Raw genomic sequence first — 18,230 nt, forward strand, 5'->3', positions numbered from 1 at the left:
ATAAAATATCCTGTGAGCACTACAGCACTAAAGGCAAGCACCACATAATTGTCTCGGTCCTGCAATAAGACCATGCCAGAGCACAAAAATAAAGAGAAAGATAAAATAACATTAGATGAAACTGGAGACATCAACTTCAATATCTCCACCGAAACACAGAAATCAAAAAAAGATAGAATAAAAATAAAAATTAAAAATAAATAAATAGATAAAAAAAAGAAGAAGAAGAAGAAAAAAGAGAAAAAGGGAAAGAGAAAAATAAAATAAATAAATAAATAAAAATAAATTTAAAAATAAAAGGGATATTTTTTTCCCCAGCATAGGCATAGTAAATGTTGGGGGCATTAGGGAGGGAATTCCCTCGGCCTAGGATATACAAGGTTTCTCCCCCCTTGAAGTATGCTGTCATGGGACTGTCTGTAGACTCTTTGTCTGTTCATTTACTCTTCCCTCGGTCTTATTGTAGTGTATGGATGACTTCTGCTTTATCATCACGTGATAAAATCAGCCCTCTGTACCTAGAGATCTTGGTAGCTACACAGATCAAGAAATGAAACTTAAGACCCCTCTTCTTTTATATCTTTATTTAAACACCTTGATTACAAACATGATTGTAGTTGGGTTTCAGTCATATAAAGAATACCCACTTTCACCAGTGCATCATTCCCATCACCAATTCACCAATGCCCTAAATCTCATGATTTATAATACTCCCATTCTGAATACATCCTCTGAAAATATTTTCTTTGCCATGCAATTTTTTTTACTGCCATGAAAATTTTAAAGATTTTGATGGTCAATTTGTTTATTTTTGTTTTCTTAGCTTTTAGAGTCAATTTGTTGACAATATCTCTGAGATCCATTTCTAGAAAATTCTTCCTATGTTTTCCTTAGTGTATTTTATGAATTCTGGCTTAATCTTGAGGTCTTTAATTCACTTTGGAGGGGCCACACTTACTGGTGCTCAGAGGTTAATACTGGTTTTGCATTCAGCAATAATTCCTGGATGGCTTAGTGGGCCATATTGGATGCTAAGCGTCAAACCTGGGCTGTATGCAAGGCAAGTGCCCTACCCTCTGTGCTATCTCTCTAGCTGCTCATCTCTAATTAACGTGTGTGAAAAGCATGAGATATGGTTCTAGTTTCATTTTATCACCTGTGTCTATCCAGTTTTTCCAGCTCTACTTGTTTAGGAGACTTTCCTTTCTCCACTTCATGTCCTTAGCTCCTTTATCAAAGATTAACTATCATAAATTTTATGAAGGATTTATCTCAGGACTCTTAATTCTGTTCCATTGCTCTGTAAGCCTCCTGTACTGTTTATCACAGTTTTGATTACTGTAGTTTTATAAATTATTAAAATTAGGGAAATGCAATACCACTCATTTTTTCTTTCATTTTTTTAAAATTACTTTGGTTTCTTGGGAAGTTTTATGGTTCCGTATACATTTTAGTAGTGTTTATTTCAAGTCCATAAAGAATGTCACTGGAATTTTAATGGGGATTATATTCATTCACTATGCAGAATGGACTAGGTTGGAATTTAATTTTAAAATGTTAATTATTTGAATCCATAAATATGGAATTTTTTCCCTGATTTTTTTAAAATTTTCTCTTTTACTTTTATTAGTGACTTAGTTTTCACTATAAAAATCTTTGATCTCCTTTGTTATATCCTAGGGATTTGGTGTTTTGGGACACCATTTTGAAATTGATCCTTTTTAAAATTCTTTTATTTTCTAGTTTATGCTTTGCATAAAGAAATGCTACAGAGTTTGTGTATTAATGTTGTAGCCTCCTACCTTAGATTATATGTTTCAAAAAGTTTTTGGTTTATTGTGTTGAAAAACTTTTGGGTGGAGTCATTTGAGCTTTCTATACACATTATCATATCATCTATAGACGGTGATTGCTTAATTTCTTTTTCAATTTGGATTTCTTTTTATTTACTTTTCTTATCTCAGAGCTATTTCAAGAATTCAAAACTATATTGAATAAAAGTTGAGAAAGTATATATCCTAGCCTTGTGCCTAATCTCAGGGAAAAGGCTTTCAGTTTTTCAAGTCAGCTATTCATATATTTTATCTTAATATTTTCAGAGGCCTTTTATATACTATTCTAGATAGAGGCAAGTGCATTATTTGATCAGTTTGATATCAAGATATGACTATCTTAGGATGACAATTTCTCAAACCTAAAAAAGACATTCATGAAATCACCTTTCTCTAAATTAAATTTTTGCTTTTATTCTGATCTTGATAGTCTATACCTTTATAATAATATGTAGTTCTTAAAATATTTCTGTAATTATTTTATAAAGTTTGGCTTTGTAAGATTTTCCATCAAATTTTTCATGTTTTTAGTGTTACTTAACATAGAACTATATTATTTGAAATGTTATTAGATTTATGATGAGCTTTTCTAATGTACTTAAATATAAACTTTCTCATTTAAACTTCTAAAAAGCATTTACATTAGGGCCAATAATTTTCTCTTTATATATGAACACAATGAGATTTTAAGTACTAAATACTTAATAATAAGTGATGGAGCAATGGTCTTTTCTTCTAAGTCTGTATTCAGTGCTTTTAAAAAATAATGTAATATTGATGAGGTTTCATAAAATGATCTGAGTCACTAGAAATAAAAAATCATTAATGATTATATTTTGTAAAAGCACTTAAATTTAACTTTATATTTATAGGATCATATGTTCCGGCAGAATATTCTTCTTTTAGAATTGCTGAACAGATTTTTACAAGAATCAGTACTGATGATGATATTGAAACAAATTCATCAACATTTATGAAGGAAATGAAAGAGGTACACAAATTAAGCTTTTTTAATGCTAAAGTCATATTTCATTTTCACATTAATGACCAGTTATTATCTAAGAAATGATTCTTGTACTAAAGCATTGCAGATATGCTTATACTCCTCTGTAAGAGCCAGAGGGCAGTCAAGGACAGCTTCCCAATTTTTAACAAAAGTGGAAATGAAAGCAAATGCTTTAGTTTAGGACTGGAAAGATTGTATAGTAGGAAAAGCACCTGTATTGACTGTGACTGACACTGGTTCTGTCTCCAGAAATACAAATGAAACACCAAGCTCTGTCAAGAACTCCAATCACAAAACCAGGAATAGTTCTAGACACCACTGGTGCCACCCAAAAACCACCCCCCTAAAGAAATTGTATTTATTGTTTTATGTCTTGCAAATGGTGTTCAGGTGGTAAGGGAGTCCAACCAGCCTAGGGTTCAGTGTGAGGGCCTAAAGGATGTGCTGTTTCTCTGGCCTGATGGTGCCAGAAATGATTACCTCTGCCACTCCAACTGGTTAGGGGTATTCAGGATTGCAACTGTTGGTCCTTAAGGACCAGGTGGTGTTAATGATTGAACTGGAATCATTCACAGACAAGGCATGCACCTTATCCTCCATATCCAAGAAACTAATATTTAGTGAAAAGTAGTTTTAAAGAAACATATAAAATTATTGAATGATAAAACACTCCTTCATAGTGTTTTAAATGAAATTATAGTTTATCCTAAATTATAGTTTAATAGTTTAATTAAATGGTCCCTCCAAACTATCCAGTTCTCTATATTTTTACCTATGCACGATATCACATGTCTTGTCTCATTGCTGTTTGTTGGTTCAGTGTATGACTTTTTTTGCTCTTGTCTCTTGCTCTTTACTTGACTCTAATTTATGTAGGTCTAGACTTGTCCCTTTTCTGTAAGGAACCCTGTCATTTGTGACCCCTTTTGGGGCTTACTGCTGTGTAGTCTGTTACTGGGATTCCTCTTGAGTTTGTTGGTCCAGTAGTTCCCTGTTTTTTTTTTTTGTTTTGTTTTGTTTTTGTTTTTTAACTTTTCTTTGTTCTCTAGCTATATGCACTGTGGATGAGAACTGTTGATTTCCCTATGTCTTCCTGGGCACAGGTGGTAGGTCAAAAATGAAATATTTTCTATTTATTAATTTACTTTTGCACCACACTCATTTGTATTCAGGGCTTAATTCTTGCTCTGTGCTCAGGAATCATTCTGGGACGTTTCAGAAATCAAACTAGGATTAACTTTATGCAAGCCAAACACCTTTACCCCCGTGCTGCTATATTTTTGGTTCTTTTATTGTTTTGTGTGGCATAAATAAAACATTTTTTATATGTGACTGCTCAGAAATGTTTTATGTATCATCTATTATTATGGGTACATTTAAAAAACATTTTTAATTTAGACACCATGACTTATAATACTATTAATGAAAGGGTTTCATGAGTAACACAATCCAATACCACTTCCTCCCCAGAATGTCTACTTTCTTCCATCCAGTGTTCCCCACCACTGTAACCCAGAGGTCAGAGATTACTCCTACCTCTGTGCTCAAGGTTAATCCTGGTGGTGCTCAGGAGTCTGCATATGGCGCTGGTGATTGAACTCGTTGACTGCTTTCCAGGAATGCATTTCATCCCTGTACTTTTCTTCTACTCTATGAAGTTTATTTTTATTTTTTAATTTTTATTTTATTGAAACAATTATGATCAATAGAATCTTTCATAGTTGAATTTGAGATATACAATGAGTCAGGGCCCTTCCAACCACCAGTGTTAGCCTCCCTCCACTAATGGCCCCAGAATGCATCCTATACAACCACCCTTTGCCCCCTGGCCTGCCAATATAATAGATCCCTTTAAGTTTAGATTGTCTAAGTTTAGGTCCCTTGATTTTATCATCATTGACTTTGGCCTGGGTACTTAGTTTTGTCCTTATTTATTTCCACACAAATTCATCCAAGACCACTTGGCCCCAGGCCTCTAGTCTGCTTTGATCCTTTCTTCTTAGTTTTATAGAGAAAATGCAGGAATATGTCTAAAATAAAGTAATCTGTATCCCAAGGTCCTCTGAAAAAGGAGGGAGCCTAGTTTTAAAAGATAGGAGATTAAAAATTTTTTAATTAAAAAAAGGTGTGTGGGGTTTTTGTTGTTGTTTTTTGTTTGTTTATTTTGCATAGGCACAGCAAAATAGAAAGGAAAAACTTTTGTCATGAAGTTATATATTTGTTTTTTTGGCCACACCTGGTGATGCTAAGGGGTTACTCCTGGCTATACACTTAGAAATTGCTCCTGGTTTGGGGGACCAAGGCAGATGCCTTACCACTTGTGCCACTGCTCCAGCCCCATGAAGTATATCTTTTTAAATAGCTCTAGCTTTCAAGAACTTTATCATATAGAAAGAAACAATAGCCATCGTGGTTACTTTTGTATTCACAAGAGTGTAATTCTGTCTTTTGAGAAAGGTTAATAATCTAAGATGGAAAAGAAGCATTTTTTCAATTAAAATCTTGATCTTCTTAGGCTTGCGTTTAAATTTCTTGTTCAAGGTACTGGTGGTTTTGAAAATCCTTAATTCAATATTTATTTTAATTCCTACTGGATATAAATATGCTAAGATAATTTGAGAAAAATTTGAGAAAAATGGTTTTTCGGGCCACATACTTTTGATGCTCGGGTTACTCCTGGCTAAGCACTCAAAAATTGCCCCTGGCTTGGGGGGATCATATGGGACGCTGGGGGATCAAACTGCGGTCCTTCCTTACTTCTAGCGCCACCTCGCCGGCCCTGAGAGATTGTTTTGAGTATTTTATAACAAATGATTAATTATTTATAGAGAAGAAAGTGATTATCTTTGTACTTAAACATTTAATTCATTGTTCTATTTACCCTGTCAGACATCAGTATTTGAGATGAGTCATTAACTATTGCTTTAGACATAATGTAATGATAATATTTATAATATATATATATCAGCTAATTCTACTGGAATTATTAGTCATATTTTTAGAAAGAAAAGACAAGTGTTATTTTCTGCTTAGCAGGAATCCTTATAAGACTATATGCCAGGTAAATTTATAAAGGCATTGGATTTTTCTCTTCTATGAGAGTGCTATCAATTTGTTACAGTGAATAATATTAAAATTATAAATTTCAGATAACATACATTCTACATAATGCTAATGACAAGTCACTCATATTAATTGATGAACTTGGCAGAGGTACTAATACAGAAGAAGGTATTGGAATTTGCTATGCTGTTATTGAATATCTACTGAGCTTAAAGGTATTGTTTAAGTGGATTAATTTCTAATCTTTTTAAATGCCTTTTTTGAATTTATAATAATTTATTATATTTACTATGTATTTATCAGAATATTATATATACTTAAAATCACCATTAGTTTTAGATATCAAAATATGTTATAATATTTTTTCATTATTTTTTGCCATGCTGAGGTTGAACTGAGGACCAGACACATATAGGACAATCTCTCTAACTAAATTATCATAACATTTGTAACTTTGTTTTCTTTGGGGACAGGAACTGTTAGAATGTTAGTCATGATGTAGATGATGAGAGAAGAAAATCAAGAAATAGAAATAATGTTAAAACTAATCACTTGGGCCAGAGAGATAGCACAGCAGTAGGGGGTTTGCCCTGCAAGCTGCTGACCCAGGATGAACCTCATTTCAATCCCTGACATTCCATATGGTCCCTCAAGCCAGGAGCGATCTCTGAGTGCATAGCCAGGAGTAACCCAAGTGTGATTTTTGGATGTGGCCTGAAAATGAAACAAAAAACAAACAAAAAACTAATTACTTGGTTTCATTTAATAAAATAAAATACTAAAACATGAAAACATTTTGAGAATTGTCTCCATGTATAATAGTGTTAACTATAATGTCACAATATAAAGTAAAATACTATAATGTCACAACATGAAAGACTGTTTCGTTAAAGTGAAAAGAGTGGGCAGGAATAGAATCATGAACGTTAAGAGTGGAAACCTATAGGAAAATCAGATGAAATGGTGATAATGAAGCTGCTAAGTTCTGATGAGATTTTTTTTTAAAGTGTAAGAGGCTTTGCCCCGAGGTTTTCCCACCCCAAGTGAAAGAATTGACTTACTGTATTTGCTGGCATATAAGACAACTGGGCGTATAATTTTGCAGTTAAAACATAGGTTTAGGCCTATATTTGCTGTATAAGACAGAACGTTCCTGTGCTGTAACTGTATGTACCCACCAAGGATGTTTATCCAGCACCCCGCCCCGGAATATTTTTGCCAGTGCTGCCTGTTCTGCTTAGCTGCTGACTCCTCCTGGACCTGCATTGTACATGTGTGGAATGTGCCTGCATTCCCCTCCTTTTCACTGTCTCTAGATTTCTCCTCAGTCTCTGGCAGCAGGTCCTTAAATTACATCCTTTTGTTCATTTTGTTCATAGTTGGGTTTTTTTTAAACTACAGTCTGAGGGACAGTGAACTGGCTCCCTGTTTTAGAAGGTTGAAGACCCTTGATTTAGTTTCACAATGGTGATATTTTAGGATGTAACTATTTATTCAAATTTCTCTCTGCTTCTGTACTTCTGAACTGGAAAATATATGCAGGTTATGGACATACACATGGTCTACATGTATGGTCTCCATATCTGGTCTGCATATGAGCCCCATTTTACAATTATTGATTGAGAATTATTTTGGAATAGTGGATGGGAAAAGTAAAAATAATTTGCATCTTTTTAACAAGCTCCATAGGAAATTACTGAAGTTTGAGAATTATTGTCCTAACCATTTTTCCCCATTCTCATCCTTTTTTCCTCTATAAACTTTCTAATCCAAATAAAAAGAAAACCTAAAAATTATAAAGACCCTTGAAATTTTATTTTATCTTTGGTTTGGGGACCATACATAGTGATGCTCAGAAGTTATTTCTGGCTTTGTATCCTGGCAGTGCACTGGGGACCATATGGAACGCTGGGGATTAAACCCAAGTTGGTTGTATGCAAAGCTAGCTCCCTTCCCACAGTACTATTGCTTCGTGACCGTTACAACTTTAAATATCTAAAGCGATACAAGTTAATCTGTTGATTTTATTTTCCAAAACCTGCTAATCCCGTGAAAAGCTACCTAAAATTTTTTTTTTTGAGTTGAGGGATTATACTTACCTGGCAGGGGTTATATCATGATCAGGAAGGTGGTTTCCTAATGCCAAAATTATCACTTGGATTCCAGATGTACTAACCCCTGTAATTTTTTTCAAAAGGGAAACTTGATTACATAGTATGTAGTAATATACTATGGGGCTGATTTCATTCTTTCCACTGCAATAACTTCAATAAGTAAACATGGTAAATAAATGTTGAAAGAAATATTGTGACTTATTTTATTCCCTATTAAATGATGTCCTCAATTGAAAGCTTTATTTCTTGTAAAACTCTCTTTTTTCAGTGTCAGAGATCAAACTCAGAGAATCATATATGCTCTGTTAGTGCTCTACCAGTAAGCTACTTTACCCAGCCCATCTTTTTGATATCTTACAATGTCACTTATGGGGTTGGAGTATTTGTACAATAGGTAGGACACTTGCCTTGCACATGCTGATCTGCATTTAATCACCAACATTCCATATTGTCCCTAATCACTGCCAGGAGTAATTCCCGAGTACAAAGCCAGGAGTAACCCCAGATCACTAGTAATGACCCCAGAACAAACAACAAAAAGATATCATTTAAGGCCATCGTGGTGGTGCTAAGGTAAGGTGTCTGCCGTAGGACGGACCGCGGTTGGATTCACCCGGTGTCCCATATTGTCCCCCAAGCCAGGAGCGACTTCTGAGCGCATTGCCAGGAGTAACCCCTAAGCGTCACAGGGTGTGGTCTAAAAACCATAAAAAAAAAATATCATTTAAGGACTTGTTTGTTTGTTTTGAGTAGTTTGGGTTTGGGCCACACCTAAAGGTGCTCAGGGCTTATTCTTGACTCTGCTCAGGATTCACTCCTGGAAATGTTCAGACTTGGAAAGGATTGAACTGCATGTAAGGCAAGCCACCTACCTACTAATGCAGCACATTTTAAAGTAATGATATTTATTGTTATGTGTTCCAGGCATTTACACTGTTCGCTACACATTTTCTGGAACTATGCCAAATAGAATTTCTGTATCCTAATGTAGAAAATATGCATTTTGAAGTTCAACATGTTAAGAACACATCAAGAAATAAGGAAGCAATATTGTATACCTACAAACTTTCTAAGGGACTCACAGAAGAAAAAAATTATGGTATTTTATGTAGAAATTATATGCATACGTTGAAATATTGCTATTTGCTACAGATAACTTTCTACTCTATTTTTGTCAGTTTAATCAACTTTCTTGTATTCCTTTGGGAGTTCAGGTGCTCTTAGGCTGTATTTTCTATGTCAAACTCATATTTGATATACAACAGTCAGTCTCTCAATGGAATTATCACATATGAATGTGATAGAAGTAGAAAAAACATAATTTGGTTTATATTTTCAAGTGGTATAGTGAACTGAAAATTGTTTATTTTCATTCTTTCAGTTTTTTTTTTTTTTTTTTTTTTTGGTTTTTGGTTTTTGGGCCACACCCGGTGGTACTCAGGGGTTACTCCTGGCTGTCTGCTCAGAAATAGCTCCTGGCAGGCACAGGGGACCATTTGGGACACCGGGATTCCAACCAACCACCTTTGGTCCTGGATCGGCTGCTTGCAAGGCAAACGCCACTGTGCTATCTCTCCGGGCCCTTTCTTTCAGTATTTTCCTCTAGATTTTTTCCAAAGATTTAGGAAACTCGAGAATTACTAATTTTTTTCTGGTTTTTGGGCCATACCCAGGTGTGCTCAGGGCTGACTCTGCACTCATGAATTACTCTGGGTAGTGCTAGAGGACCATCTGGGTTGTTGAGAATCAGACCCAAGTTAGCTGTGTGCAAAACAAGTACTTTACCTCCAGGCTGTCCTACTTGGCTCAAATTATCTTGTCTTAAAATGGAATGTATTATGAAATAATTTATTTCTGAACTTAAATTGATATTTTTTATATAAGTAATTATTAATGTGTATAACTTCTAATTAATTCATATAGCTTTCATTTAGTTAAATATATGAATTTTTAATTGAATGGGATATTTCTGAGGGAAAGATCATCTTTGACATTTGAGTGGGAAATAATCTAGATAATTATGTTTAATCTTTATTGTCTCAATTTAATTTTTTAAATTATATCATTATATATCATTTAATTATACATTATATTATTTAATTATGTCATTTATCATATTTTTGGCTTTGCTGAGATTAAATTATCATATATAAACTAGTAATTAGTAATTTCTCAGTAAATGTTAATGTAATATTTCTATTGCCTTTTTTTTCCTTTGAGGGTTTAGTGTTCAAATCTATTGGTTTCAAACCTCACACATATAAGGAAATTATTTAACACTGAGTTACATCCCTTTCCCCCATTTCTGTTGCTTATAAAGAATTATAATAGACTGTATACATGCAATAGAAAGCCTATGTGTAATTTATGCTATAAAATTAACATGAGAATACTATTTGGTGTTAGCTTGAAAAATAGTCTTTATTTCCTTACTATTTAAGAAATCTCTTTCTTAGGAGCTAGAGAGATAGCATGGATAGGGCATTTGCTTTGCATGCAGAAGAACGTTGGTTTGAATCCCAGCATCCCATATGGTCCCCTGAGCCTACCAGAAGCGATTTCTGAGTGTAGAGCCAGAAGTAAACCCTGAACGCTGCTGGGTGTGACCCCAAACCCCCCCCCACCCAAAAAAGGAAATCTCTTTCTCATTGAACTATCAGATCAAGAGTGGCGAACAAGTTCGAAACAAAGAGCCAAAATTTTAAACTGTGAGTCAGAGAGCCACACCACGCAGTGACCTGCCAAAACAGACACTCAAACAAAAGCATCTAATTTTAACAATACCATATTAAACACATTGCATTTTGCCATTTTGAGTGAGGGTAAAAGAGATAGCACAGCGGTGTTTGCCTTGCAAGCAGCCGATCCAGGACCAAAGGTGGTTGGTTCGAATCCCGGTGTCCCATATGGTCCTCCGTGCCTGCCAGGAGCTACTTCTGAGCAGACAGCCAGGAGTAACCCCTGAGCACCGCCGGGTGTGGCCCAAAAACCAAAAACCAAAAAAAAAAAAAAAATCCTGCAGTGATGATGAGGGTGTGCTGCATCCTCCACACTAAGAACTAACGGCAAGATGTGATTCAACATGTGCCAGGTGGGTCCCCAGACTCGCTGGCCCATACAGTTGTTTCCGAGGGATGGGAGACGGTATGACGCAGCCTGGGGACGGGACTACGCGCTCGGAGATCTCTCCTCAGAGGTCTCTCCTCAGAAGCAGCAGAACAAAATCCAAACTTGGCAAAGAGCCACAGTATACAAAATAATGATAAGAGGCAAAGAGCCACATTCATTTTGGCCGGGAGCCGCATGTGTCTCGAGAGCCGCGTGTTCGCCACCCCTGTGTTAGATCAACATTCAGCAATAACTAGACATTCTCTGCCTTGACATAAACTATATATATCTTAGACCTTCAGCACTAACTGTATTTATAGTTGGTTTATCAGTGTTATTAATTGATTTCTAATTATTGCTTTCTATTTTTTTGTTTTCCTGCTATCACAAAAATATAATGATAGGTAATTTATATTATCTTATTTCTTTATTTTTTGGTTTTTGGGTCACATCTTGCAGTGCTCAGGGATTACTCCTGCCTCTGAGCTCAGAAGCTTCTGGCAGACACAGGGACCATATGGGATCCCGGGATTCGAACGACTGTCTGTTTGAATCAGCTGCATGCAAGGCAAACACCCTACTACTGTGCTATCTCTCCAGCCCCATTTTTTCTTTTTGTTTTTGTTTTTGGGGCTCGCCCAGTGGTGCTCAACGGTTACTCCTGGCTCTGCACTCAGGAATTGCTCCTTGCAGGCTCCAGGGACCATATTGGATGCTGGGATTCGAACCACTGTTCATCTTAGATGGGCTGCTTGCAAGACAAACACCCTACTGCTGTGCTATATCTCTGACCCCCCATCCATAATTTTGGAAAACTTAATTGATTTTACATTACTGAGAATTGAAACCAAATATTATGTACGGAAGTATATACTTTGCTAAGGACCCACATCCTAGGCTTAATTTTGAGAATTGTTAAGTAGTTTATAAATATCTGTGAAAACAGGTTTAAGTCCATTAAAATATTAGTACTAGTTAAAACTTATGTCATCAACAATAACAATATTGAAACTCTGTTGTATATAATTTTAGGATTAAAAGCTGCAGAGGTTTCATCATTCCCATCATCAATTGTCTTGGATGCCAAAGAAATCACCACTCAAATTACTGGAAAAATTTTGGTAAGCAACTTTTTCATCAGTAAGAATTATTTTTGAAATTCAATAAACATATTTTTGGACACTTTTTTGGGGTTGATGCCAAGTGTAATTGGTGGGTCATAAGGAAACTCAATTCTTAGTTTTTTGATGTGTCCATATTTTTTTAAAAAGGATGAATCAGACAATATTCCTACCTACAATGCTTGTGAATTCCATTTTCCTCACTTTTATGCCACCACTAATTTTATTTTACACTTTTTAAATTATATTCTTTCTCTATCTCTCTCTATCTGGTGTGAGGTCATACTTCATTGTTGTCTTGATTTGCATTTTCTTGATGATAAGTGATGACAAATATTTTCTCATATGCTTAAAATATCTTTATGTCACCTCATGGATATGTCTGTGCATCTCTTCTCATTTTTGATGGAACTTTTTATTTGTTTTGTTTTTGTTATGTATTATTGCTTTATTTATCTAGTATATTAACTCAGATGAAAAGTGGGCAAACATTTTCTCCTAATATATGAGGTTTTTTATTCTACTCATCTTTTTCTTTGTGCTACAGAAACTTACTGATTTAACGTTTGTTTATTTTGGCCTCTGGCCAGTGATGTCAAATCATTGAAATATGCCCTAGATTCAGTGTCATGAAGGGTTTTACTTGTTTTCTTCAATATAGTTTATGGGTTGAGGTCTTAAGACAAGTTTTGCCAGAGCAATAGTACAGTGGATAGGGCATATGCTTTGCTTAACTTCTTTCCTGACTTGGGAGTGGGGGTGGAGTGTGGTGTTTGTCAAAAAACATACCTGTGGTGGCTGTTGCAATACTGCCCTTGATGGGGGTTGACTGATGGAGGGATGGAGGATGAGGTCTTTCCCCTCCAGCTCGGAGCTCACATCTGCCACCCTGTTCAGCCGGCGGTTGAGGTGAACGGCGGGTAAAAGGCTAGCAGACAGTCGGGCTTGTGAAAATATCAGCTTTATTCGGAGGACAAGTCTGAAGCCAAAAGCCTCAGCATCAGTTCCAGCCAAAAAGCCCCCTGCCTTCCACAGACCCTTGCTTTTATCCCCCAGAATCAGGTACCACCCAGTGGTGGGATCAGGTACCACCCAATGGTGGGAGCGGAATCAGGTATCACCCTAGGGTGGGAGCAGAATGCCGGTCACACCCCCAGGTAGGGCACAATCACCGATCAGGGTAGGGTCAGTAACATAATAATCCCATTGAAATGCTTACATACACAACAGTAGCTTCCTTGAATGTTTCTGATTGCAGAAGTTATCAGTTTTTGAGCCTTTTTTTGTTCTTTTCTGGGCTCTCACTAGGTGCTTAGCCAGTTTCCCAATGGGGCTTTCTGCTAGAGAACTAAGAGCCCATGAGTGTAATTACCCAAAATTTCACTGCTTTTCCTTTGACCACACTGTGAGCTTCTGCCATGGTCCATGTATGTTTCTTTGTGCAGGTTCAAAGAAGGTTCAAGAAGCTACCCTTTTTCAGTTTCTTCATTTATTCTTTAGTTTAGTGATTGAGAGATGGGCAATCCACTTAATTGTTCTCAAACAGAAGTTTTCTGGGATGTGTTGTGGCTCCATGGAGTTTTGTACTGCCTCTTCCCTGCTGGGCTTCTTACAGAACTCATTGCAGTTTCCATTCTGCTCATTTCATTTTCTGGTGCAGTTTACCAGGCTCCTTTTTTGACATCTTGGCCCTGTCAACTCTCTGGGGCCAGTTTTGATAACTTTTTTCAGTAATTTAATCAATAACATAGAGACTACGTTAAACAGATTAATTCTGTAATACTTATTGTCACATTAAATTTATAATGAGAAATCTATGTAAAGTAAGTATGAAAAGTAAAAATCATGATCTTTTATATATTTTTGATAAGGGAAGTTTAAAAATGATAATTTAGGTAATAGTATTTAAGTTAGGTCAACTCTTGGCAATATTTCAGGACTTACTCCTGGCTCTGTGTTTAGGGTTCATTTTTGGTAGTGTTTTGGGGACCACATGTGGTGCCTACAAGTGATCCTGGATGCGCCACATGCAAGGCAAGCATCATAGTTTTTGTACTATCTCATTAGCCCTAGTGTTTAAGTACAAAGTCACTGTTATCAAAGTGACACTGTCCATATGTCTGCTCTGATCCAGAGTTCCTTCTCTCCATTCATTTACCCACTATTTGATAATTGATAGTTAAAGTTTTGTTGTATAATGTTGCTTCAATTTACCACCATCAATGTGCCCCAGACTTATGCTCTTGTGCTACTTTCAGACAGGCTCATCCTTTTCCCATCTTCTCCCTGGTATTCTCAACCTGATATTCAACCTCGTATTCTCAATTCTGTAACCTAATGCCTAGAGTTTATCATCAGTTGGTATGTGCTTACCCTCTATCTTTTTCTATATATACCACAGATGAGTGAGGTCCTTTCTGCCTTTAGTTTATTTCCCACAACATAATGCCATTCAGTTCCATCCAAGCTGTAAACTGCATGAATTTTTCTTTTCTTGTGACTGCACAATATTCTATTTTGTATATACTATGGATAGTGTATATATATATATGTATATGTATATACACATGTATATATAGTGTATATATCACAACTTTTTTATTTATTTAACTGTTGTTGGACATTTGGGTTGTTTCCATATTCTGGCTATTATACCAAGTGCTGCAGTGAACATAGGTTATATAAGAATATATATATATACATATAAATATTCTTATATATAAGACCGCAGTTTGATACCCCAGCATCCCATATGATCCTCCAAGCCAGGAGCAATTTCTGAGCACAAAAGCCAAGTGTAACTACATGTCACAGTTATCAAAGTGACCCTGTCCATATGTCTGCTCTGAGCGTCACCGGGTGTAGCCCAAAAACAAAACAAAAAACCAAAACAACAACAACAACAACAAAAGAATATATGTGTGTGTGTGTATGTGTGTGTGTGTGTGTGTTCAGGTTAATATTTGTGATTAGAGATAGATGCCTTGAAGTGGAATAGTTAGGTCATATGGAAACCCCATAATTACATTTTTGAGAATCTCCATATTTTTTATAGAGGATGGACCAGACAATTAATAATTTTGTGGCTATTTCCTTTAAAAGGTATGTTGCATTAATTATATTATTAATATATTAATAAATAATTATTTATTAATTATATTACATTAATGTATTTGTGATCCAGCTTTCTATTTTCTGGATGTATCCCACTTGATCATCCTTTCAATATATTGTTGAGCACAGTTTACTAAGATTTTGTTAAAGATATTTTCAACAGTATTCATCAGTAATATCCTGAAATTTTATTTTTAAATAATATCTACCCCTTTTGGTAGTTATATGATGTTGGCTTATAAAAGCTTAAAAAGGGGGACCAGAGCGGTGGTGCAAGAGGTAAGGCATCTGCCTTGTACATACTAGCCTAGGACAGACTGTGGTTCAATCCCCTGGCAACCATATAGTCCTCCAAGCCAGGAGCAATTTTTAAGTTCATAGCCAGGAGTAATCCCTGAGTATCACTGGGTGTGGCCAAAAAATTGAAAGGGGTTATTATTTTTTCAGTATTTTGGAAGTGAGGAATATAGGTAATAAGCCTTTGAAGTTTTGATAAAAGTCATTGAAGTTTTGATAAAAGTCATTGGTGAAACTTCTGATTGGACATTTGTTACTGGGAATTTTTGTTTTGTTTTGTTTTGTTTTGTTTTTGGGTCACACCCGGCAGTGCTAAGGGGTTACTCCTGGCTGTCTGCTCAGAAATAGCTCCTGGCAGGCACGGGGGACCATATTGGACACCGGGATTCGAACCAACCACCTTTGGTCCTAGATTGGCTGCTTGCAAGGCAAACGCCGATGTGCTATCTCTCCAGGCCCCGTGGGAATATTTTTAACTACAGTTTCCATCTTTGGTTTGCTCAGGTATTTTAATTCCTCCTGGTTCAGTTTACTAGGTTGCATGATTATTGAAAATGAATCAATTTTTTTCTAGGTTCTTGAACTTAGTGGCATAAAGTTGTTCATAACAACCTTTAATAATATTTTTCTTTGTTTTTTTGGGGGGTGGGGGAATCACACCTGACAGTGCTCAGGGGTTACTCCTGGCTCTACGCTCAGAAATCACTCCTGGCAGGCTCTGGGGATCATATGGGATGTTGGGATTTGAACCACCGTCCTTCTGCATGCAAGGCAAATGCCTTACCTCCAGGCTATCTCTCCGGCCCCAATATATTTCTTTGTTTAAAGGAAAGCATCCGGGCCAGCTCAGTGTCGCTAGAGGCAAGGTGTCTGCCTTGCCAGTGCTAGCCTAGGACGACTGCCATTCGATCGCCCGGTGTCCCATAAGGTCCCCCAAGCCAGGAGTGACTTCTGAGCACATAGCCAGGAGCAACCTCTGAGCATCACCGGTGTGATCCCTCCCCCCCCAAAAAAGAAAATGCATCACATAATTGACATAGTTGATGATAATACATTCATTTCTAGATAAGTAAAAGCAAATTACTACAAAAACATAGAAAGGAAAATAATAAAGAGAAAAAAGAAAGAAAAAAGAAAAAGTATAGTAGCAAACACATTTATTAAAATTATTGTATTTCCAATGAAACTATTAAGACAATGATAGGTTTACTAAGCTCTTGTTATTAGCTGTCCATTCATTTAAATTGGTGTGTTTCTATAGGGATGACAGCATAAGAAGTTGTCCTGAGATTCAAAGCACCATTACTGATACTATGACTTTTAGGAGCATAGTGCTATAAAAAATAGCACTGGTGATATCAGCTCAGAAACTGGCATAACTGAACTTTGGTCAGGTTGGTGTCCATGAAGGGAATCAATAGAGGGTCAGTGATGAGGCAGGGCCATCAGGAAAATGGTGATTGTGGATGATGGAGGCAGCAGGCCTGGCTTTGGATGGACGGGGATTTGTCTGTCTCTTTCGTCCCAAGGAGGCCAGATCTCTGTTTCCTGGACCACCTCTAACGATTTTATGTGTTTCTGATGTATCTGTTGTCATTTCTTTCATTTCATCTCTGATTTGATCTATTTGGTATTCTTTTTTTCTTGTGTAGCTAGTTAAGGATTTGTCAATCTTGTTTATTCCTTTGAAAAAACACAGCTTTATTCAAACTTACTTAGGTACCGTTTTGAGAAATTTTTTTTTTTTTTTTTTTGGTTTTTGGGCCACACCCGGTAACGCTCAGGGGTTACTCCTGGCTATGCGCTCAGAAGTTGCTCCTGGCTTGGGGGACCATATGGGACACCAGGGGATCGAACCGCGGTCCGTCCAAGGCTAGCGCTGGCAAGGCAGGCACCTTACCTTTAGCGCCACCGCCCGGCCCCCGTTTTGAGAAATTTTAAATTAAAATATAATTTTTATTCTTAGCTTTTGGGCCAGACTCAGATGTGCTCAGACCTTATGTCTCTGCTCAGGGATCACTCCAGGCAGGCTCAGAGGACCACATATTGTGTTGCAGATTACACATAGGTCAGCATCATGCAAGAGAAGCATGCTATTACTTGCTGTAATATCACATTGGCTCCTGAAAAGCATTTTTAATGATATAAGTATCTACCATGAAATAGTAAATATTAATAATTTATTGTAAAAATAATATTCTGGTATATTATTTCTTAGTTGGATGATAACTTATCCAGAACTATTAGTTTATGGTGGAGTTTCATTTTTCTAATATTTCTATGAAAGGATATAGAATGTTGCCAGCATTTAAAAATGAAATACGTAGAAGTTATATCTTAATTTTTTTATATTTTTTTCAATAACAGCACAGCCAAAAGACTACCCCTGAGATGGAAAGAGAGAGAGCTGTGTACCAACTAGCTACTAGACTTGTTCAAACTGCTCGAAACTCTCAATTGGATACACAAAGTTTACGAATATACTTAAGTAATCTCAAGAAGAAGTATGAAGCGGATCTTCTCAGGGTTGAACATATTTCAGAAAACACTGAAGATCAGTAACAGTTCACAATTT

The 18,230-nt window shown here is 36.3% G+C and overlaps 1 protein-coding gene across 1 annotated transcript in view; it reads left to right on the forward strand.

Moving 5' to 3' along the window:
* Window positions 1-18,217, forward strand: part of MSH4 (mutS homolog 4) — a 78,489-nt gene extending 60,272 nt beyond the window's left edge. Inside the window, exons 16-20 of the mRNA XM_049772543.1 lie at window positions 2,705-2,823; window positions 5,988-6,116; window positions 8,940-9,114; window positions 12,156-12,244; window positions 18,023-18,217. Coding sequence (XP_049628500.1) covers window positions 2,705-2,823; window positions 5,988-6,116; window positions 8,940-9,114; window positions 12,156-12,244; window positions 18,023-18,217 — 707 coding nt within the window. The remainder of the gene's footprint in view (window positions 1-2,704; window positions 2,824-5,987; window positions 6,117-8,939; window positions 9,115-12,155; window positions 12,245-18,022) is intronic.
* The last annotated feature ends 13 nt before the right edge of the window (window positions 18,218-18,230 follow it).

Source organism: Suncus etruscus, chromosome 4 (assembly GCF_024139225.1).
Source record: "Suncus etruscus isolate mSunEtr1 chromosome 4, mSunEtr1.pri.cur, whole genome shotgun sequence".
Taxonomy (NCBI): domain Eukaryota; kingdom Metazoa; phylum Chordata; class Mammalia; order Eulipotyphla; family Soricidae; genus Suncus; species Suncus etruscus.